Source organism: Heterodontus francisci, chromosome 3 (genome assembly GCF_036365525.1).
Source record: "Heterodontus francisci isolate sHetFra1 chromosome 3, sHetFra1.hap1, whole genome shotgun sequence".
In the NCBI taxonomy this organism is placed as follows: Eukaryota; Metazoa; Chordata; class Chondrichthyes; order Heterodontiformes; family Heterodontidae; genus Heterodontus; species Heterodontus francisci.
The window spans coordinates 31,922,944-31,947,591 of NC_090373.1; the positions used below are offsets into that span (position 1 = coordinate 31,922,944).

At 44.4% G+C, this 24,648-nt stretch overlaps 1 protein-coding gene across 1 annotated transcript in view; it reads right to left on the reverse strand.

Moving 5' to 3' along the window:
• Window positions 1-24,648, reverse strand: part of LOC137366750 (pecanex-like protein 1) — a 329,693-nt gene that overhangs the window by 157,895 nt on the left and 147,150 nt on the right. The window contains exons 14-17 of the mRNA XM_068028407.1: window positions 14,742-14,852; window positions 6,704-6,795; window positions 4,910-5,019; window positions 1,923-2,028 (exon numbers count right to left, since the gene is read on the reverse strand). Coding sequence (XP_067884508.1) covers window positions 1,923-2,028; window positions 4,910-5,019; window positions 6,704-6,795; window positions 14,742-14,852 — 419 coding nt within the window. The remainder of the gene's footprint in view (window positions 1-1,922; window positions 2,029-4,909; window positions 5,020-6,703; window positions 6,796-14,741; window positions 14,853-24,648) is intronic.

Sequence of the window (24,648 nt, forward strand, 5' to 3'; positions counted from 1 at the left end):
ATACGATCATGGCTGATTTTTTACCTCAACTCCACTTTCCCGCCCGTCCCCATATCCCTCGATTCCCTAAGACCAAAAATCTATCTATCCCAGCCTTAAATATACTCAACAATGGAGCATCCACAACCCTCTGGGGTAGAGAATGCCAAGGATTCATAACCCTCTGACTGAAAAATATTCTCCTCATCTCAGTCCTAAATTATTGACCCCTTAACCTGAGACTATGCCCCATGTTCTACATTGCCCAGCCAGGGGAAACAACCTTCAGTGTCCACCCTGTCAAGCATCTTCATAATCTGTTCTGATGAAGGGTCAATGACCTGAAACGTTAACTCTGCTTCTCTCCACAGATGCTGCCAGACCTGCTGAGTATTTCCAGCATTTCTTGTTTTCATTTCACATTTCCAGCATCTGCAGTATTTAGCTTTTACCTTCACATTCTTGTTTGTTACAATGAGATCGCCTCTCATTTTTCTAAACTCCAGAGTATAGGTCCAATTTAGTCAGCTTCTCATCATAGGACAACCCTCTCATCTCAAGAACCAATCTAGTTAACTTTCGCTGTACAGCCTCCAATGCAAGTATATCCTTTCTTAAATGTGAAGAACAAAACTGCACACAGTACTCCAGATGTGGTCTCACCAAAACCTTGTACAATTGTCGCATAGATGGGAGGCCATTTGGCCCATTGTGCCTGAGCAGTTCTTTGTAAGACTATCCTATTAGTCTCACTCCTGCAAAAAGAATAGCCCTGCAATTATTTTCTTTTCAAGTATATATTCAATTCCTAAGTCAATAACCAGAGGACACAGATTTAAGAACCAGAAGGGAGATGATGTCGGGGTGGGGGGCTAATTTTTTTTACACAGCTAGTTGTTATATTCTGGAATACACTACCTGAAAGTGGTGGAAACAGATTCAAAAATAACTTTGAAAAGGGAATTGAATAAATACTTGAAAAGGAGAAATTTGCTAGGCTATGAGGAAACATTGCAAACTTTCTGAATGAATGGTTTTCTATATGCCAAAGTGTCCCTGCCAACTAGTTGCTGGAAGCCTACTGTTTCGAGGCTGGACCAATCCCAATCCATGCCCTGTGTGTGTTAGATGCCCCAGGTGTTGCTGTTCCACACCTGAACATTTCCTTTGGGGGAATCCTCATTAGTTAAACCCAGAGGCACAAATGTGGAGAAACAAGCAAGATGACTCCTCCCCAACCTTCTGACAGATTCTTGACACAAGGTAAAAAGTACAAAAGGATCATTCTCCTCCAAGGAACCACCAAAACCAGAACTGCTGTTAGGAACAGGAAGAAGCCATTCAGCTACATGAACGTTCCACCATTCAATTAGAGCATGGCTGATCTGTATCTTAATGCCATCTACCAGCCTTGGTTGCGTAACCCTTAATACACTTAGCTAACAAAATTCTATCAATCTCAGTTTTGAAATATTCAATTGATCCCCCAGTTTCAGAGCGTTTTGTGGGAGAGAGTTCCAGATTTCCATTAGCCTTCCCATGCAGAGTTGCTTCCTGACATTACCCCTCAGTGGCTTAGCTCTAATTTAAGGTTATATCCCCTTGTTCTGGACTTCCCCACCAGAGGAAATAGTTTGTCGCTATCTACTCTATCAAATCCTTTTATCATCTTAAACAGCTCAATTAGATCATCACCCTTTAATCTTCTATACTGAAGTGAATACAAGTCGGGTGTTGGCAACTTGCCCTCATAATTTAGCCCTTTTAGCCTCAATATCATTCTGTTTTAGATTCTGGAATAAAGCTGCAGTCTTTCATTCTGAAAACAAGTTAGGAGATTCTGCTCTACAATACAATTTAAAATATTTTATTTCAATGCACCAAAACAGCACTTTTGTCAAATTATCACACTAAGATGACTGACTGTGAGAAGGAACATATACCACAGAATTCCTCAGTTTTTCAGGAAGAATATCCTTGTTTTCTGACAGAGGATGCTCAGGATTCCAGACTTGTAATTCGTTGAACAGCTTGGAGCGAATGAGAGACCTGTAGTGAAATAAAACACCCAATTAGTTAGCAGCATGTCTACACAAACTGGTTTATGCAAGGTATTTTGCATTGGTCTTCACTATAGAGGATAAAAGTAACATCCCAGAAATAGCTGTAAATCAGGAAATGGAAGGGAGGGAGCAACTCAAGAAAATGACAATCACCAGGGAAGTGGTACAGAGCAAATTGTTGGAGCTGCAGGCTGACAAGTCCCTAGTCCTGATGGACTTCATCCTAGGGTGTTAAAAGTGGCTAGTGAGATAGTTGATGCGTTAGTTTTAATTTACCAAAATTCCCTAGATTCGGGTAAGGTTCCATTAGATTGGAAAATAGCGAATGTAACTCCTTTATTCAAGAAGGGAAGGAGACAGAAAGCAGGAAACTACGGGCCAGTTAGCTCAACATCTGTCATAGGGAAAATGTTAGAAGCTATTATTAAAGATGTTATAGCAGGGTACTTAAAAAAATTCAAGGTAATCAGACAGTCAATATGGTTTTGAGAAAGGGAAATCATGTTTAACTAATTTACTGGCGTTCTTTTAAGTAACATGTGCTGTGGATAAAAGGGAACCGGTGGATGTACTGTACTTAGATTTCCAGAAGGTGCCACATCAAAGGTTATTGCTGAAAATAAAAGCTCAAGGTGTAGGGGATAACATATTGGCATGGATAGAAGATTGGCTAGCTAACAGGAAACAGAAGGGAAGCATAAATGAGTCATTTTCTAGTTGGCAAGATGTAACGAGTGGTGTGCCGCAGGGATCAGTGCTGGGGCCTCAACCTTTTACAATTTAGATGGATGAAAGGACCAAAGGTATGGTTGCTAAATTTGGTGATAACACAAAGATGGCCAGGAAAGTAAGTTGTGAAGAGGATATAAGGAGGCTACAAAAGGATATAGACAGGTTAGGTGAGTGGGTAAAGATATGGCAAATGGAATATAATGTGGGAAAATGTGAAATTGTCCATTTTGGCAGGAAAAATAAAAAAGACGCATATTATCTAAATGGTGAGAGATTGCAGAGCTCTGTCCTAGTGCATGAATCGCAAAGGGTCGTATGCAGGTTCAGCAATCAGGAAAGCTAATAGAATGCCATCATTTATTGCGAGAAGAACTGAATACAAAAATAGGGAGGTTTTACTTCAGCTATACAGGGCAAGGGTGAGACCACATCTGGAGTACTGTGGGTTGTCTTATGAGGAAAGGTTGGACAGGCTGGGCTTGTATCTGCTGGAGTTTAGAAGAGTAAGAGGCGAGTTGATTGAAACATATAAGATCCTGAGGGGTTTTGACAGGGTGGATATGGAAAGGATGTTTCCCCTTGTGGAAGAATCTAGAATTAGGGGTCACTATTTAAAAATAAAGGGGTCGCCCATTTAAGACAGAGATGAGGAGAAATTTTTTCTCTGAGGGTTGTGTGTCTTTGGAATTCTCTTCCTCAAAAAGCAGTGAAAGCCAAATCTTTAAATATTTAAATAAAGGTAGAGGTAGATAGATTCTTGATAAGCAAGGGGGTGAAAGGTTATCGGGGGCAGGCGGGATTGTGGTCAAGGTTACAATCAAATCAGCCTTGAACCTATTGAATGGTGGAGCAGCATCAAGGGGCTGAGTGGCCTACTCCTGCTCCTAATTCATATGTGCGTATATTTGTATGTTCGTAATCTGCTTCACCCCATTAGTTACAGGTTTTTATGCAAACATTTACCTGCATTTGTTCCATAGCCTTGATACTGTTACCTAACAAAAATCTTTCAATCTCAGTCCTGAAAGCTCCAACTGATCCCCAGCATCCACAGCCTTTGGGTGGGGGAGGAAGAGAGTTCTACTACCCTTTGAGTTTTGATGAAAGGTCATTGACCTGAAATGATGGGCTGGATTTTATGGGCCCCCCCCTGAGGCGGGGTCGGAGGTGGAGTGGCACAGAGAATTGTGACAGGTGGTTGGGGGGGGATAGCGGGAGGGCAGCGGAGGGCCCATCGCCAAGCAATCATACCAGGGGTGGGATAGGCCAACGACGGCCTTCCTGCCCAGGGGCCAAATGAGGCCCTTAAGTAGCCTATAAACGGTCAATTAGGGCCCTCTTCCCACCACCGCTGTGATCTTACCAGTGGCAGGGGAGTCCTACACTGCTCGTTGAGGGCGCCTTGTAACACGAGATGCACTCCCTGCAAGCTTGGGTGAGGGTGGCTCCCTTCTCCCTGGGAAATCTGTGGCCCACAGAGGATCCCTGCTGGGAACTTTACCCACCCACCCCCCCCACCCCCCCGCTCGGGACTCCCCTCCCCTTGGACTGCACGACCACCCTCACCGCCCCTCGCCGGTGCCTCCTGGAGTGGTCCCGGCGACCTGCCTCACACCTGAGATCTGAGGTTCCAGTGCTGGGCCTGGGTCCAAGGCTTCTGCAGTACCAGCAGTGGCTACTGTTCCCGGTGGCACTGCCGATACTGTTGAGCTGCTGGCTCTCTGATTGGCCGGCAGCTCTTGGAGGTGGGATCCCTGTCCCTTGAAATAGCTCATGAAAATTAGATTTAAAAAGACCCGAGGATCACTCCTGGGGGGCGCATGAAAAGGCTGAGGCGGGCTTTCCTCCGCCTTTACGGCCCGACGCTGGGAGCCCTGCCTCCAGCACAAAATCCTGGCCATTAACTCAGTTTCTCTCTCCACAGATGTTGCTAGACCTGCTGGGTATTTCTAGCATTTTCTGTTTTTACAAGAATTACCTCTCTTTGATTACAGAGCCACCCTGCAACCATTAACAACTTAGATTGGTGAGCCAATCTGATCCAGGATCAAAGATTCTTTTAGGTGGACAGGTTTGAACCTCATTTGACCTCTTGATCAGTAATGACTGTGGAACTTCTGATTAAAATGACTTACAACAATACTGCTGGTTCACTGCTTTGTCTGCTGAGGTGATAGGAACAAGCAACCAGCAGTCCACAGTAAGTAGAAAATAACACTGGAATATGCTGAGTATCCCACGGTCTCTGCAATGCAGGAGAAATATATCAGACAGCCACATCCTCACTTGTTTTATTAAATCTCTAACAGTACTTTACCATTTCATACCGTAAGTGGAATCTTTAATTTGAAAGACCCTCAGCTACATGTATAGGCTCAAGGACATTGGTTGATTTACTTTAGAGCAGCATAGACTTAGAGGTAACCTGATCGAGGTCAATAAAACAATTACAGGCTGGATAGCATCTCTATTGATAGATTATTCTAGTTTAACAGATTGAGGAGGACCAAAGAACACGAGTTTAAACAATGTAAGAGAGGGAATACACTGGATATTAGGCAGTTGTTCTTTTCCCAAAGTATAGTGAGTCTCTGGAATGCATTGCCAGTTAGTGTGGTGGGTGCTGACTCTCTACATGCCTTCAAGAGGGTGCTAGACTGGTTCCTGACTGGGGCAGGGATCACATCATATGGATGGTGAGTGGCTTTATAGATAATATGTAAACCGTGCAATCTCTTGGTCAGATTTCAAAGACCTGAGGGGGTCAGAGAGGAATTTTCCACAGTATCTTTTCCCTTATTGGCCCTTTTTTTATCCTTTCTTTGCCACTCCCAGGATATTACATGGCTGTGGGGGAGATTTGGGGGGGAGGGGTTTGTGATGGCATAGTGGGAAAGGGAAGAAATGTTTAGTTCTGGTACTTTGGCCATCGTGATGTGGCGCGGGCTCGAGGGACCAGCTGGTGCTTTTCCTGCCCATTAATTTTGTAAATCAGTGACTCAGCTTAGATGGTTCCCACAAGTGGGCACCATAGCTGTTTTTGAGACATATTAGTGCCAGACAACCCCCAAATGCTTTCAAAAGCCTCAATACCAGCATAACATAACAGGATGGGACAAGCAGACATCTTCTGCCTTTTTCACAGGAGATACAGCACAGAAGCAGGCCACTTGGCCCAACCAGTCTATGCCAGCATTTATACTCCATTCGAGCCTCCTCCCATCATCCCTCATCTCACTCTATCAGTATCGCCCTCTATTCCCTTCTCCCTCATATGCCTATCTATTCGCCCCTTATATACTATTCGTTTAAACTACTTGATAGTGAGTTCCACATTCTCACCACCCTCTGGGTAAAGAATGTTTCTTCTGAATTCCCTACTTGATTTTTGCTGGCTGTCTTATTGGCTCTAGTTTTGCTCCTCCCCACAAATGGAAACATTCTATCTGCATCTACTCTATCAAACCTTTCATAATTTTAAAGACCTCTATTAAGTCACCCCTCAGCCTTCTCTTTTCAAGCTTTTTCATCCCCTCCTGATAGATATACCCCCGTCCCCCATTTTTCATATCATCTTTGTATATCATTTTTGCACCCCCTCCCATGCGTCTATATCTTTTTTATAATATGGAGATTTACACGCTCACTGACGTACAAATGTGCCCCCCCACAACCTGGGTTTACACCCCCTCCAATTTACACTGCTCCTGATTTGCACCGTATACAGTGACTCAATGGAAAAGGAAGTCAGGCTGGATTTAAAACTGGCTGCCAATTTGTTATCACCCATTTCCCACCACCACCCAAGATTTATTTCACCCTTACCTAAACTTCAACAACATTACTGTTTCAGTTCATTTCTATCTGTTGACTTTACTTCCAGTAGCTTCAAATTAGCCTTTAGCTCAAACATCCAATTAACAGCTTACCTTTACTGTGCCAATACATAAAGCATACAGCAGCGATACAGCAAGTAAACTGCGGGAAAAGCCATACAGTGATGAGATTAGCCCTGTCGCAGCTGAAAGACACAGGCATTATGCATGTTATTTTATTTTTAAACGTCACAAATTCCTCCACAGCCAATAATCACCACACCATCCACTCTATAGTTAACAGAGGCTGCAAGTTTCTCCAAGGCCACATCTCCTCATGCCATTATGGAACAGAATTGCACAAGTAAACCCAAGAGGTAAAAACCAAATGGGTGTGTAAATAGCAAAAGAATTTCAATATAGGTAAGTGTGAGGTGGTGCATTTTGGTAGGAAGATTTAAGGGGCCACATACTTGCTTGGGTTATAAGTGTCTAAATGGGATAGAGAAGCAGAGGGATCTGAAAGTACTGATACACAAGTCACTTAAATGTAGCAATGCAGGTTAATAAGGCCATAAAAAAACAAACCAAGCACTGGGGTTCATTTTCAGAGGGACTGAATTAAAAAGCACAGAAACGATGCTAAACCTGCACAAGAACATTAGTTAGACCACACTTGGAGTACTGTATACAGTTCTGGTCTCCATTTTATAAAAAGGATATAGAAGTGGTTAGCACCGCAGCCTCACAGCTCCAGGGACCCAGGTTCAATTCTGGGTACTGCCTGTGCGGAGTTTGCAAATTCTCCCTGTGACCACGTGGATTTTTGCCGGGTGCTCCGGTTTCCTCCCACCGCCAAAGACTTGCAGGTGATAGGTAAATTGGCCATTTTAAATTGCCCCTAGTGTAGGTAGTGTAGCCAATATGGGATTACTGTAGGGTTAGTATAAATGGGTGGTTCTTGGTCGGCACAGACTCGGTGGGCCGAAGGTCCTGTTTCAGTGCTGTATCTTTAAATAAATAAAATAAATAAATAAGTACTGGTGAAAGTGCAAAAAAGACTCACAAGGATGATAGTAGAACTGCGAGGTTACAGCACAATTTTCTCTAGAAAAGAGAAGAATGAAAGGTGACCTGATACAAGACTTTAAAATAATGAAGGGGTTTGATAGGATAGACATACAGAGGATGCTTCCACTTTTGGGAGACACCAAAACTAGGGGTCATAAATGATAGTCATTAAAAAATCTAATGGAGAATTCAGGAGAAACCTGCTTATTCAGAGAGTATGTTGAATTTGCTACCACAAGGAGCAGCTGAGGTGAATAGCACAGAAGCTTTTAATGGGAAGTTAGATAAGTGCATGAGGAAGAAAGGAATAGAAGGATATGTTGATAGGCTGAGATGAATTAGGGTGGGAGGAGGCTCATGTGGAGCATAAATACCAGCATGGACCTGTAGGGCTGAACAGCCTGTTTCTATGCTGTATATTCTATGTAAATAATCCAATGTCAAGCGCACAGAGTCAGTCCACAATTAAAAAGCACACGATATACAGGCAAAGACCAACGTTTAATGACAGAAAGGGAAATCACATTCATTACAGATTCTCACTGGATTGACTGGGAATAGTTCTCTGCAGTCCCCAATCCCCCACTGCCTCTACTATATTACTGGCTTAAAATGGAGAAGAAATAAAGCAACTAGTTCCAACAATAATAACGCTGATCAAATGAGACATTACAATACTGACTGCTCACTGAAGCTCAGTTTGGGTTCTGCCAGGGCCACTCAGTTCCTGACTTCATTACAGCCTTGGTCCAAACATGGACAAAAGAGTTGAACTCAAGAGGTGAGGTGAGTGAATGCCCTTGACACCAAGACAGTATTTGACCGAGTATGGCATCAAGGAGCCCTAGCAAACATGGAGTCAATGGGAATTAGGGGGAAAACTCTCTGCTGGTTGGAGTCATACCTAGCAGAAAAGATGATGGTTGTGGTTGTTGGAGGTCAATCATCTCAGCCCCAGGACATCACTGCAGGGGTTCCTCAGGGTAGTCTCCTCGGCCCAACCATCTTCAGCTGCTTCATCAATGACCTTCCTTCAATCATAAGGTCAGAAATGGGATGTTCGCTGATGATTGCACAATGTTCAGCACCATTTGTGACACCTCAGATACTGGCAGCCCTCGTCCAGATGCAGCAAGACCTGGACAACGTCCAGGCTTGGACTGATAAGTGGCAAGTAACATTCATACCACAGAAATGCCAGGCAATGACCATCTCAAACAAGAGAGAATCTAACCACCTCCCCACCCCCTTGATGTTCAATGGCATTACCAACGCTGAATCCCCCACTATCAACATGATATCATTGACCAGAAACTGAACTGGACCACGCCACATAACTACTGTGGCTACAAGAGCAGGTCCGAGGCTGGGAATTCTGCGGCGAATAACTCACCTCCTGACTCCCCAATGCCTGTCCACCATTTACAAGGCACAAGTCAGGAGTGTGATGAAATACTCTCCACTTGCCTGGATGGGTGCAGCTCCAACACTCAAGAAACTCAATACCATCCAGGATAAAACAGCCCACTTGATTGGCACCCCATCCACCACCTTCAACATTCACTCCCTTCACCACTGACACACAGTGGCAGCAATGTGTACCATCTACAAGATGTACTGCAGCAACTCACCAAGTCTCCTTCGAGAGCACCTTCCAAACCTGCGACCTCTACCACCTAGAAGAACAAGGATAGCAGATGCATGGGAACACCACCACCTGCAAGTCCCCCTCCAAGCCACACACCATCCTGGTTTGGAACTATATCGCTGTTCCTTCACTGTTGCTGGGTCAAAATCCTGGAACTCCCTTTCAAACAGCACGGTTGGTGTACCTAACGCACATGAACTGCGATGGTTCAAAGAAGGCAGCTCACTACCACTTTCTCAAGAAAAATTCGGGGTGGGCAATAAATGCTAGCCTAGCCAGCGATGCCCACATCCCATGAACGAATAATAAAACAAATTAGAAGTGGCTCTGACAAAAATTTTAAAAAGCAGCTGGGAAGGAGTGGATGGTTGTCCAGGCAATAGGCTGAGGAAAGAAATGATACTGGTACTAGTTTCTGCATTACAGACCAATGGAGCAGATGGGAGGACAGTAGTGGCATTTCTCTAGGATTCGACAATATGAGAGGAGGCTGTGATTATAATGAACTTCTGAAGCCTATAGAATACAAGCGATTAATTGTTTTAATGACTTTGTTGATATATCCTTTTCCCTTCCATTTCAGCACCCTTGCAGAAATATGTATTTACATCATGGATATAATAATACCCCCAAGTGACATTTAATGTTGAAAAGATTTTATTTTAAATAATCTAGTTCCTATGGCCCTCTGTCTGAGTTTGGGCACTGTGTTTTAGAACTTTTATCTTACTTTCTTTTTCCCATTGATTGTCCAGTTCCCAAATTTATTTTCTCATCAGTGCCTTGGTAGAGGTGAGGTTCATTGAGTCACCAAGCTAGGGAATAAGGGTAACCTGGTTAGACATTGTCCATCAGGACTTACAGAAAGCCTTCGGTAAGGTACCTCACAAGAGGCTTCTCTAAGAGATAAAATCTTGTGGGACTAGTGGTAATCTGCTGCGGTAGATTGGGAATTAGCTGAATGACCTCAGGCAGAAAGTTGTAGTCTACAGATTGACCTCCTCACCAGGACAATCTGAGAGCTCTCCGATTCTTCCGTGAACAGAGGCCTAACCAGTCTGATCCACCACCACTCTCCTCCGTCCAGCTGAACTTGTTCTCACATTGAACAACGTCTATTTCAACTCCACTCACTTTCTCCAAATAAAAGGTGTTGCTACAGATATCGGAAGTGCTAGAACGGAAGGTTGCATCGGCCCAACAGATGTGACAGAGACAGAGAAACTGGAAGAATGGAATGGAGTCCTTACAGGAAGCAAGGTGTGAAGAAGTGTAGTCAAGGTAGCTGCATGAGTCCATGGGCTTGTAGTGAATATTGATGGATAGCCTATCCCAATGGAGGCAGAGAAGTCAAAGGTATTTGCATGGGTCCTAGATTTCCCTGTCTTTTTTGTGGGATATGTAGAACATTCCTTGTTCCAGTCCTACTCAGGCCTACTCCCCCAACTCTTTTTCCAGTATATTCATGACTGTATCAGTGCTGCTTCTTGCTCTTGTCCTGAACTGGAACATTTCACTGACTGTGCTTTCAATTTCCACCATTCTCTCACATTCACTTGGTCCATCTCTGACTCTTCCCTTCCCTTCTTTGACTTCTCTGCCTCCATTGGGATAGGCTATCCATCAAGATTCACTACAAGCCCATGGACTCATGCAGCTACCTTGACTACACTTCTTCACACCTTGCTTCCTGTAAGGACTCCATTCCATTCTTCCAGTTTCTCTGTCTCCGTCACATCTGTCTAGCCGAGGCAACCTTCCGTTCTAGCACTTCCGATATGTCTTCCTTTTTCCTCAGCTGAGGATTTCCCCTACTGTGGTTGACAGGGCCCTTGATCGTGTCCGTTCTATTTCACACACTACTGCTCTCACCCCTTCCCCTCCCTTCCAGAACCATGATACGGTTCCCCTTATCGTCACCTTCCACCCCACCAGCCTTCGTATTCAACGGATCACCCTCTGCCATTTCAGGCACCTCCAGCATGATGCCATCACCAAACACATCTTCCCCTCCCCTTTCAGCGTTCCAAAAAGACCATTCCCTCTGTGACACCCTGGTCCACTCCTCAGTCACTTCCAACACCTACTGCACCTTTCCATGCAAGCACAGGAACTGCAACACCAGCCCTTTTACCTTCTCACTGTCCAAGGCCCCAAACACCCCTTCCAAATGAAACAGTGATATACTTGTACTTCTTTCCATTTGGCATACAGTATTCACTGCTCACGATGTGGTCTCCTCTGCACTGGGGAGACCAAACGCAGACTGGGTGAATGCTTTGTGGAACACTTCCATTCAGTCTGCAAGCATGACCCTGAGCTTCCAGTCACCTGTCATTTTAACTCTCCACCTTGCTCCCACTCTGATCTTTCTGTCTTTGGCCTGCTACAGTGCTCCAGTGAAGCTCAGTGCAAGCTCGAGGAACAGCACCTTATCTTGCTCCTGGGCACTTACAGTCTTCTAGACTCTGCACTGAGTTCAACAATTTTAGATCATAACCTCTGCCCCCATTTTGTTGTGTTTTTTTGCTCGTTTGTTTGTTTTCTCTCGTTTCTTTCCTAATCCCTTTAGTTTGTGTTCCGATGACTGCTATCCTGCCTCCTCTCGTCACGTCTTTTGTTTCTTGTCCCACTACCACTCCCTTTGGCTTTGTACCATGAAACCTTTTGTCATTTAATCTGTCCGGCCCTCCGCCCTACCTTCCCTTTTGTTCTTCTCCCCCTCCCCCTTTCACTTGCTCAAAACCTATTTCATTTTTAACTTTTTCTCAGTTCTGATGAAAGGTCACTGATCTGAAATATTAACTGTTTCTCATGCCACAGATGCTACCTGACCTGCTGAGTATTTCCAGCACTTTCTGTTTTTATCTAGATGTAGGTGTTGGGGGAATGATACGCAAGTTTGTGGACTGTACCAAGACACGTGCAAGAGTCAGGGCTGTAGAGGATGTTTTACTGCAACGGCAGCTCTGTAAATTGGGGGATTAGACCTGTATTTAACTTTGGAAAATGTAGTGTTGTGCACATGGGTGGGTCAAATGTTAAACATACATACATTCTAAAGGGAAAAGAATTAAAACTAGTGGTGACAGAGCTGTTTAATGCATAGATCTCTAAAGATCTATGACCAATGCCATGAAGTGATAGCCAAATTGAAGAGAGTTCTGGGATGTATTTACCAAACAATTACTATTTTGTCCTTGTGCAAGAACTTGGTTAAGTCTCAGTTAGAATAGTATCCAGTTCTGGACTTCTTACATGGGGGGGCTACTGAAGCTTTGGAAAGGGTGTAGAAGAGGGAGACAAGAATAATTCTCGCTTTCAAACATCTCTATTACCCAGATAAGCTCAAAGCGCTGTGTCTCTATACTTTAGAAAGGTGTAGGCTGAGCGATAATTTGATAGAGGTTTGTAAAATAATGGAGGGTCGAGAACGGGGTTGTCCAACCTTTTCACGTGGAGGGCCACATTACAATTTTTGTCTTACTTAGGAGGTCAGTGAGACAATTTCGGAAAAATAAGGGTATTGAAAATTTCTTACTATTAATCAAAACAACAGCAAATGTGCATTTTTGTGAAGAAGCTTTAAATGAGAAGATTAATTTATTGCCTTACTTTCTCATCACTATGTTGGACACTGACATTGTTTTGCTTGTACAAGTAGTCAATGTTTGCCCGTACACTTCTTGTAACGATGCAAACAGATGTCCATCTGTCAGGAATGATCTTGATCACTCTCTCTCTCTCCCTGTGTTCCCTCGTCTCTGTGTTGTTCAACCCTTCTCTGTGTTGTTCCCCCCTTTCTGTGTTGCCCCCCTTTCTCTCCATCTCTCCCCTCGCTGTCTGTTCCCCCTCTCTGTCTGTTACCCCTCTCTGTCTGTTACCCCTCTCTGTCTGTTACCCCTCTCTGTCTGTCCCCCCCCCCCGTCTCTCTGACTCCCCATATCTCACTCTCTCTCAGTTCTCCCCCCCTACCCAACCTTCTCTGACAGTTGCAGAGAGCGAGAGCGCTTAGCACAGCAGCTTTGTGGTTAGTCAGTTTTTTTTTTAAATCGCACATCTGTTGTGCTTGGAGAGGTGACAGCAGTTTCCAAGCTTCCGACAGATTCAGGAGTTTCTGGCAGGCTTTTTAAAAAAAGTTGGAACACGCCAGAAAACTCCGAATGTGTCCAAAGTTGGGAAACTGCTGTTCCTGATGTCAGCACCTGTCAGCTGTGAAACTGACTTGTGCTTTTTTTTTTAAAAGCCAGTCTGAAAGAAGAAGACAATGGAAAATCTCTCATCTCTGAAATACATCCGTGAGCCTGATGGAAACCTTTGGCGGGCCGGATCCTGGCCTGCGGGCTGTATGTTGGACAACCTTGGGTTATATGGTGTTTATCTGGACCAATTATTTGACTGGGAGAACCAAGGGTAATGTTTACAAATTATGTAAAGGAAGATCTAGGTTGAATGTTGGACAGTTGTTCTTTTCCCAGAGAATTGTGAACCTCTGGAACAGGCTGCCAGCTCGTGCAGTGAACACTGATCAGGGTCAAAGTGATCTCCTGAACTACGTTTCATCACCTAAGGGGATCAGCGAGGTATTTTCCAGTTTGTTTTTACACTAGTTAGCCGAGGTTTTAATTGTTCTTTAGCCTCTCCCAGGAGATTGCATGGCTCCGGGTGGCGATGTCTGTATTATGAATCATACACCATTATAACTATGTGAGACAGGCTGGATACACCAGAGGGTCCTTTTCTATCCGTTATTCTCATATATCCGTTTGTTTAGAATTAATCATCCACGTCTCCCAAGAGCAAGAGGTTACACGGTCCATAGAACAGTAAACACAAGGCTGCATTCACCTTACATTATCCCTGTCATTATGACTGCAGCCTTGTAAATGCAGGGATTGTTCAACAGAAGACAAAATTTCTCTCGCTAAATTTTAGTGACAATTTTCTCCCCTTTGCATCAAGTACTGATTCTCTCCTGGGATCCCGTAACACAGGTGTCAGCTCTTGCCCGATTAGTCATTATTCAGTTGTGATCCCGATTACTGAAGCACACGGGGCATCTCAGCAGCGTTGATTCCTGCCCTCCTCTGATATCCACACATTTGTCCCTTCAGCAGGGCTTGTTCAGGGCTGATTAAGAGCAAGAAATCTGGTCAAATTTCCCCTCCCTAACATAGGGGCGCCCTATGCAACACCAGCTGACTCACTGACCCTATCCATCGAGACAGGTGGTGTGCTATTTACATAGGCTTGGTGGAAAATTTATTGAAATCTCATGGAAACAGAAAACAATTATCAGTTGCTTCTAAATATGTATGTTAAATGAGCTCCTACTCAGGAACACATATTTTAGTGTGGAATACTTCACTTGTAGTTTTTAATTTGAATTTTTTAATAAATTGAAAGCAGAAAAAAAACTTGTGCCATACGTACCAGATCCGCCAAAGATATGCATGTCTATTTGTTCCAGCAAGTATGTGAGAAAAGTATTAATTTGTGGAAGAAGACCCAGCAGGAAAATGACAGGGAAACACTGCGTGAACCCTGTAACAGAAGAGAGGACGAGGTGAGGACAACAGGAATAGAGAACGCGGCAAGGGCAACAGGATTGGAGGACTGAGAGAGAGAAACAGGAATGGAGAACATAGCCAGGGGAACAGGAATTGAGAACACAGTGAAGGCAACAGGAACAGAGAATACAGAGAGGGCAACAGGAATAGAGAATACAGAGAGGGCAACAGGAATAGAGGACACAGTCAGAGCTACAGGAACACCGGACAACAGCAAGGGCAACATGAAAGAGAACACAGCCAGGACAACAGGAGAGAGATCACTGTGAGAGTAAGAGGAGTAGAATCATAGGGTCTTACAACACAGAAGGAGGCCATTTGGACTGTTGTGCCTGTGTTGGCCCTTTGAAAGTGCTGTCCAATTTAGCCCCACACACCAGTTTTTTCTCCATAACCCTTCAAATTAGTTCTCTTCAAGTACATGTCCAATTGTCTTTTGAAAGTTCCTATGGAATCTTCCTATGCATACTTTCCAGAAGTGGTCACTGGATGGCAATCAGGAAGAGGAACTGTGTCTGTTCTTTTTCAGTCTCCTTAGGCCAGCACGCACAGTTCAAATGTATCCCTTCTCAGCTTGGATCAATTAACTTAGCCCAGTGCAGGATTGAACCCAGGAGCTTTCTGGTCTGTTTGGATCAGTATTGCATCCTGCAGCTAAATACAGTATATCATATGTCATGAAAACATGCTATGCCAAATGATTTTTTTCAATCCATTGGTTGGAAAACTAAATTAAACTTTAAAAATAAAGCAGGAGACAAATATCTTGAATTAAACTTTTAAAAAGAAAGCAGCTGAAAAGGCCACCGCAATGTGCATTGAAATACCTCACATTCCAAGGTATTGAGGTGGAGACGTATGCCTAAATAGCCCTCATCCAGAACAATGGCTTATGTAGTTTGAATGAGCTACCTGGAATTGTCTTCATTAGCAAGACATTCAAAGCCATCTTGCACATTAACACTGGTGGAGACAAGCCCTCAACCCCTAAACACTGAAACAATGAGACCCAAGAGAAATTGAAATTCTTACACTTGGGTCTCATTAAAGTGCAAAAGAGAATACACTGGGACAAACAATCTCTCCATCTGTGTGAAAACTTACAGTTTCGTTTGGCTAAAGCAAGCAAGCATCTGAATTTTAACCAATGCAGGATACAAGTGGGGGACTGTCTCTATCTCTCTCTCTCTCCAGGTAACGCTGTAAGGTTCGAACCCTGCCCGTGGGCTGCAAAACATCCAAGTCTCTCATGCTGCAGACAGAGACTCTGGGGAGAAAACCATCTACATCACTGTCTCCAAGAAAACCCTGAACCAGGTGGCCACCTCGACCAACAAGAAACTGCAGGACCACGAGTTCAGCTGGAAAACAAGTGAATTACCAGACTCCATGGACTATATATTCTTTAATTTGTTCTGTACTCTAATCCAACCAATCTATTCTTCTTCACTCTGGAACCTATTCATGTGTGTGTGATTCTCGTTTGTTTGTGTGCGTGTGTGAGAGAGAAAGGTGGAGCCTAGTTCATTATTTTACTTAGATCGGCTTTTAATTTTAAGTACAATAAACTAACCTCTTTCTTGTTTAAACTCATCAAAACCTGTCCGATTGGTTCTTTTATGATCATAGCACTCACTGAATTAGTAAACATATCCACTGTTTAAAAGAAATAAATCCTGTTGCAGTCAAGCAAGGAGAGGGACCAAAGGGGAGCCTTTCGATCCCTCCTCACATACATGTCATTTTAATTGATTGATCCAACAGAGCAAATACAATGTGTTCTCATTTGAAATCTGTCAGCTAGTACTGAAATATTCACTTAAGTATATATCACAACATTATTGTTGCCCAGCAGGTAGTAATGGCCCAGGCCCATTCCTGTGTTCCATAATATCTGTGTTGACATTTAACATCTATAACGCAATGGTTGCCATGGGCATGGGAACACTGAATAACCAAGTAAACTGATGATGGATTGTACAGAGATATTAATGCTTGATTTGTAAAACCTTCAAAGAGAAAGAGGTAAAAGAAATTATAATTTTGAGAGTTCATCCACTCCAGCGTTGAGAACTTGAGATGTGCTAATAGGATGTTGAGAAATCTGGGATAAGTATCAAATACTTGTCCATAACTTGCAAGACCAATAGCTGTATCCTGGGAAGGTCAGATAACAGGAATAGAGGAGAAAGTGAGGGCAACAAGAGAGAGAACACAATGTGGGCACCACAACTAGAAAACACTGAGTTTCAACAATTGAAGCTTCTCTGTTCCATAATATGAAATACTAAGGGAGAGCTCCACTGTCAGAAGGGCAGTACTGAGGAACTGCTGCACTGTCAGAGGGGCAGTACCAACGAAGTGCGACTATGTCAGAGGGGCAGTACTGAGGGAGCACTGCACTGTTGGAGGAACAACACTGAGGGAGTGCTGCATAGTAGGGAGGGAGTATTGAGGGATCGCTGCACTGTCACAGAGGGAGTACTGACGGAGCGCTACACTGTCACAGAGGGAGTACTGAGGGAGCGCTGCACTGTCAGAGAGGGAGTACTGAGGGAGCGCTGCACTGTCAGAGAGGGAGTACTGACGGAGCGCTGCACTGTCAGAGAGGGAGTACTGAGGGAGCGCTGCACTGTCAGAGAGGGAGTACTGAGGGAGCGCTACACTGTCAGAGAGGGAGTACTGAGGGAGCGCTGCACTGTCAGAGAGGGAATACTGACGGAGCGCTGCACTGTCAGAGAGGTAGTACTGAGGGAGAGCTGCACTGTCAGAGAGGGAGTACTGACGGAGCGCTGCACTGTCAGAGAGGGAGTACTGACGGAGCGCTGCACTGTCAGAGAGGGAGTACTGAGGGAGCGCTGCACTGTCAGAGAGGGAGTACTGAGGGAGCGCTGCACTGTCAGAGAGGGAGTACTGAGGAGGCGCTGCACTGTCAGAGAGGGAGTACTGACGGAGTGCTGCACTGTCAGAGAGGGAGTACTGACGCACTGTCAGAGAGGGAGTACTGAGGGAGCGCTGCACTGTCAGAGAGGGAGTACTGACGGAGCGCTGCACTGTCAGAGAGGGAGTACTGACGGAGCGCTGCACTGTCAGAGAGGGAGTACTGACGGAGCGCTGCACTGTCAGAGAGGGCGTACTGGCGGAGCGCTGCACTGTCAGAGGGGGAGCACTGAGGGAGCGGTGCACTGTCAGAGAGGGAGTACTGAGGGAGCGAGTACTGACGGAGCGCTGCGCTGTCAGAAAGGGAGTACTGACGGAGCGCTGCACTGTCAGAGAGGGAGCACTGAGGGAGTGCTGCACTGTCAGAGAGGGAGTACTGACGGAGCGTTGCACTGTCAGAGAGGGAGTACTGACGGAGCGCTGCACTGTCAGAGAGGGAGTACTGAGGGAGTGCTGCACTGTCAGAGAGGGAGTACTGACGGAGTGCTGCACTGTCAGAGAGGGAGTACTGACGGAGCGCTGCACTGTCAGAGAGAGAGTACTGACGGAGCACTGCACTGTCAGAGAGGGCGTACTGAGGGAGCGAGTACTGACGGAGCGCTGCACTGTCAGAGAGGGAGCACTGGGGGAGCGAGTACTGACGGAGCGCTGCACTGTCAGAGAGGGAGTACTGACGGAGCGCTGCACTGTCAGAGAGGGAGCACTGAGGGAGTGCTGCACTGTCAGAGAGGGAGTACTGACGGAGCGCTGCACTGTCAGAGAGGGAGCACTGAGGGAGTGCTGCACTGTCAGAGAGGGAGTACTGACGGAGCGCTGCACTGTCAGAGAGGGAGTACTGACGGAGTGCTGCACTGTCGGAGAGGGAGTACTGAGGGAGCGAGTACTGACGGAGCGCTGCACTGTCAGAGAGGGAGTACTGACGGAGCGCTGCACTGTCAGAGAGGGAGCACTGAGGGAGCGAGTACTGACGGAGCGCTGCACTGTCAGAGAGGGAGTACTGACGGAGCGCTGCACTGTCAGAGAGGGAGCACTGAGGGAGTGCTGCACTGTCAGAGAGGGAGTACTGACGGAGCGCTGCACTGTCAGAGAGGGCGTACTGAGGGAGCGCTGCACTGTCAGAGAGGGAGTACTGACGGAGTGCTGCACTGTCAGAGAGGGAGTACTGACGGAGCGCTGCACTGTCAGAGAGGGAGCACTGAGGGAGTGCTGCACTGTCAGAGAGGGAGTACTGAGGGAGTGCTGTACTGTAGGAGCACTGCATTTTTAATCAGCTTTACAGAAAAATTCATCCTTCAGGGGGTTCATCAGTAAAAGCGACTTACCTCCTCCAAAGCCATTGCAACCTATTGTTTGAATGTTGTTGAAAATTTAAATAGCAGCTTCTGTCAACATGAATTTGATCAGGTGACTACATTGTAAAATTTGGTGAAGATTGAAACAGCTCAAGTTAATTTGCTTGCAATTTTTTTCAGATAGAGTAAGACAGAACTTGGATTTATAAAACACCATTCACAACCTCAGAGTGCCCGAAGGGATTCACAGATAATTAATTACTATTTTTGAAGTATTATCAGCAGCCAATTTGTACACAGCAAAGCCTCAAAAACAGCACTTAAATAAATTATGCATTCATAATGATATTAGTTGAGGGCTAAATATTGGCCAGGATATTACATAGTATTTATAGCACAGAAACAAGCCATTTGAACCAACTGGCCTATACCAGTATTTATGCTCCACATGAGCCTCCTTCAACCCCTCTTCATTTCACCCTATCAGCATATCCTTCTATTCCTTTCTCCCCCATTTGCTTATCCAGCTTCACCTTAAAGGCATCTATGCTATTCGTCTCAACCACTCCCTGTGGTAGTGAGTTCCACATCCTTACCATTATCTGGATAAAGATGTTTCTCCTGAATTCCCTACATCCATGGTTAACTAAAGAAGTTAAGGAAAGCATCAAACTTAAGGAAAAGGCATATAATTGCGCAAAGATGAGTGGCAGGTCAGATGATTGGTCAGAATATAAAGAACGGCAGAGAATGACTAAAAGGTTAATGAGGAGAAAGAAATTAGAGCACGAGAGGAAACTAGCTAGAAATATAAAAACAGATAGCAAGAGTGTCTACAGGTATTTAAAAAGGAAAAGAGTAAGTAAAGTGAGTGTTGGTCCTCTAGAGAGTGAGAATGGGGAGCTAATAGTAGATAATAAGGAAATGGCAGAAATGAAATGAACAAATATTTTGCTACTGTCTTCACTATAGAGGATACAAAAAACATTCCAGTAATAGCTGTAAATCAGGAGGTGGAAGGAAGAGAGGAACTTGATGAAATTACAATCACCAGGAGGTAGCACTGAGCAAACTGATGGAGCTGCGGGCTGACAAGTCCCCGGGTCCTGATGGACTTCATCCTAGGGTCTTAAAAGAGGTGGCTAATGAGGTAGTAGATGCATTGGTGGTAATTTTCAAAATTCGTCGGCTTCTGGAAAGGCTCCATCAGACTGGAAAGTAGCAAATATACTCCCACTTTCAAGGGGTTGGGGGTGGGGGGAGTGGGGTGGGTGGTGCGGGGGAGGCAGAAAACAGGTAACTATAGGCCAGTCAGCTTAACGTCTGTCATGGGGAAGGTGTTAGAATCGATCGTTAAGGAGGCTATAGCTGGGCACTTAGAAACTCAAGGTAATTGAGAATAGTCAGCATGGTTTTGTGAAAGAGAAATCATGTTTAACCAATTTATTGGAGTTCTTTGAAGGAGTAACATGCGCTGTGGATAAAGGGGAGCCCGTTGACATACTGTACTTGGATTTCCAGAAGGCATTTGGAAAGTGCCACATAAAAGGTTATTCACAAAGTAGGAGCTCATGGTGTCGGGGGTAACATATTAGCATGAATAGAAGATTCACTGGTTGGCAGAAAACAGGCAGTATGCATAAATGGGTCCTTTTCTGAATGGCAGGACGTGACAAGTGGAGTCCCGCAGGGGTCTGTGCTGGGGCCTCAACTTTTTACAATTTATATCAATGACTTAGACGAGAGCAGCGATGGCATGGTAGCTAAACTTGCAGATGACACAAAGATAGGAAGGAAAGTATGTTGTGAAGATGACATAAGGAGGTTGCAGACCAACATATATAGGTTGAGTGAGTGGGCAAAAATCTGGCAGATGGAATATAATGTAGGAAATGTGAAGTTGTTCACTTTGGCAGGAAGAATAAAAAAGCAGAGTATTTCTTCAACAGAGAATGACTACAGAATTCTGAGGTGCAGAGGGATCTCGGTGTTCTAGGTGCATGAGTCACAAAAAGTTAGTATGCAGGTACAGCAAGTAATAAAGAAGACTAATGGAATGCTCTCCTTTATTACGAGAGGAATTGAAAATAAAAGTAAGGATGTTATATTTCAGTTATACAGGGCATTGGTGAGACCACATTTCAAATACTGTGTGCAGTTTTGGTCTCATTTAAGGAAGGATGTAAATGTGTTGGAGGCGGTTCAGAGGAGGTTTACTAGATTGATACCTGGAATGAGCAGATTGTCTTATGAGGAAAGATTGGACAGACTGGGCTTGTTTTCACTGGAGTTTAGAAGAGTGAGGGGAGACTTGATTGAAGTTTATAAGATCCTGAACGGTCTTGACAAGGTGGATGTGGAAAGGATGTTTCCTCTTGTGGGTGAGTCCAGAACTAGGAGGCACTGTTTTAAAATTAGGGGGTCGCCCTTTTTAGGACAGAGATGAGGAGAATTTTTTTCTCTCAGAGGGTTGTGCGACTTTGGAACTCTCTGCCTCAGAAGGTGGTGGAGGCGGGGTCATTGAATATTTTTAAGGCGGAGGTAGATTCTTGCTAGGCAAGGGAATCAAAGGTTATCAGGGGTAGATCGAATTAGAGACACAAACAGATCAGCCATGATTTTGTTGAATGGCGGAGCAGGCTCGAGGGGCCGAATGGCCTACTTCTCCTGCTAATTCATATGTTTGTATGTATGTTCATATTTCTCGCCTCTAGTTTTGGATTCCCCCACAAATGGAAACATCATCTCTACATCTACCTGATCGAGCCCTTTCATAATTTTAAAGACCTCAGTCAAGTCACCCCTTAGCCTGCTCTTTCTCAGAGAAAAGAGCCGCAGTCTGTTCAGTCTTTCCTGATAGTTTTAACCTCAGGAGAACTCCCATGCTCCTCTAAGAATAACATCTCATCTGAAAGACAGCCCCTCCGACAGTGCAGCACTCCTTCACTACTACCCCTACAATAATACAGCACTCTTTTAGTACAGCCCCAACAATGCAGCATTCGCTCAGTACTGCCTCTCCAACATTGCAGCACTCCCATAGTACTGCACTGGGAGTGTCAGCCTAAATTTTGTGCTCAAGAATCTGTAGTGCGATTTGAACCCACGACCTTCTAACTTCAAAGGGAGAGTGCTACCCACAGAGACAAGGATGAAATGTATAGCAAGAGTAGACAAACTGATAGGGTTAATATAGCAACAACAACGTATATTTATATTGCACTTTTAACATAATAAAATGTCCCAAGGCACTTCACAGGAGCATTATCAAACAAAATATGACACCGAGTCACAAAAGAGATATTAGGTCAGATGACTAAAAGCTTGGTCAAAGAGGTAGGTTTGAAAGAGTGCCTTAAAGGAGGAAAGCGAGGTGGAGAAGCAGAGAGGTGTAGGGAGGGTATTTCAGAGGTTGGGGCCGAGGCAATGGAAGGCATGGCCACCAACGGTGGAGCAATTGAAATCAGGGATGCACAAGAGGCCAGAATTAGTTTTGTTGCCAAAAAAAGTCGTAAGCAGAGGATTAGGAGAATTTAAGAATCCAGCAAAGGAGGACCAAGAAATTGATAAAGAAAGAGAGAATAAAATATGAATGTAAGCTGGCCAGAAATATAAATACAGATTGTAAAAACTTCTATACGTATATAAAAAGGAAAAAATTGGCAAAGACAAATGTGGGTCCATTACAGGCAGAAACAGGAGAATTTATAATGGAAAATAGAGAAATGGCACAGAAGCTAACTAATTACTTTGTGTCTGTCTTCATGGAAGAAGATACAAGAAGTTGCCCTGAAATACTTGAGATCCAAGGGTCCAGTGAGAATGAGGAACTGAAAGAAATTAGGATTAGTAAAAAAGAAGTATTGGAGAAACTAATGGGACTGAAAGTTGACAAATCCTCAGGACCCGATGATTTTCATCCTAGAGTGTTGAAAGAGATGGCCAGAGAGATAGTGGATGCATTGGTGATCGTCTTTCAAAATTCTAAATATTCTGCAATGGTGCCTGCAGATTGGAAGGTTGCAAATGTAACCCCACTGTTTAAGAAAGGAGGGAGAGAGAAAACGGGGAACTACAGACCTGTTAGCCTGACATCAGTAGTAGCAAAAATACTAGAATCTATTATAAAGGATGTGATTACTGGACACTTAGAAAATAATGGTCAGCTTGGGCAGAGTCAACATGGATTTATGAAGGGGAAATAATGTTTCACAAACTCGTTAATAGCTTTTTGAGGATATTACTAGCAGAATGGATAAGAGGGAGCCAGTGGATGTGGTGTATTTGGACTTTCAGAAGGCTTCTGATAAAATCTCACATAGGAGGTTACTAAGCAAAATTAAAGCACATGGGATTGGTGGTAATATACTAGCATGGATTGGGTAACAGGCAGAAAACAGAGATAGGAATAAATGGGTCATTCTCAGGTTGGCAGGCTGTGACCAGTGGGGTACCGCATGGATCAATGCTTGGGCCCCAGCTGTTTACAATCTATATCAAGGATTTGGATGTGGGGACCAACTGTAATATTTCCAAATTTGCGCTTGACACAAAACTAGGTGGGAATGTGAGTTCTGAGGAGGATACAAAGAGGCTTCAAGGGGATTTGGACAGGCTGTGTGAATGGGCAAGAACATGGCAGATGAAATATAATGTGGATAAGTGTGAGGTTATCCACTTTGGTAGGAGGAACAGAAATGCAGAGTATTTCTTAAATGGTGAGAGATTGATGTCCAAATGGACCTAGATGTCCTTGTTCATAAGTCGCTGAAAGCTAGCATGCAGCTGCAGCAAGCAATTAGGAAAACAAACAGTATGTTATCCTTTATCGTAACAGGGTTTGAGTACAGGAGCAAAGAAGTCTTGCTTTAATTGTATAGAGCATTGGTGAGGCCGCACCTATATATTGTGTGCAGTTTTGGTCCCCTTGCTTGAAGAAGGATATACTTGTCATGGAGGGAGTGCAGCAGAGGTTCACCAGACTGATTCCTGGGATGGTGGATTGTCCTATGAGGAGAGATTGGGCCTGTATTCTCTGGAGTTTAGAAAAATGAGGGGCAATCTCATAGAAACTTACAAAATTCTTAAAGGGATAGACAGGGTAGATGCAGAAAGGATGTTTCCCCTGGCTATGGGGTCTAGAAACAGGGGATCTGAGAACCATCTCAGAATAAAAAGCAAGCCATTTAGGACTGAGATGAGGAGGAACTTCTTCACTCAGAGGGTGGTGAATCTTTGGAATTCTCTGCCCCAGAGGGTGGTGGAAGCTCAGTCACTGAGTAAGTTCAAGACAGAGATCGATAGATTTCTAGTTGCTAATGACATCAAGGGATATGGGGATAGTGCGGGAATATGGCATTGAGGTAGATGATCAGCCATGATCTAGAATGGCAGAGCGAGCTCGAAGGGCTGAATGGCCTACTTCTGCTCCTATGTTCCTAGAGGAGTGCAGATATCCTGGAGGAGATTACAGAGATAGGGAGAGGCGATGCCATGGAGGGATTTGAAAGCAGGTGAAAAGTAGATGAACAAGCAGGA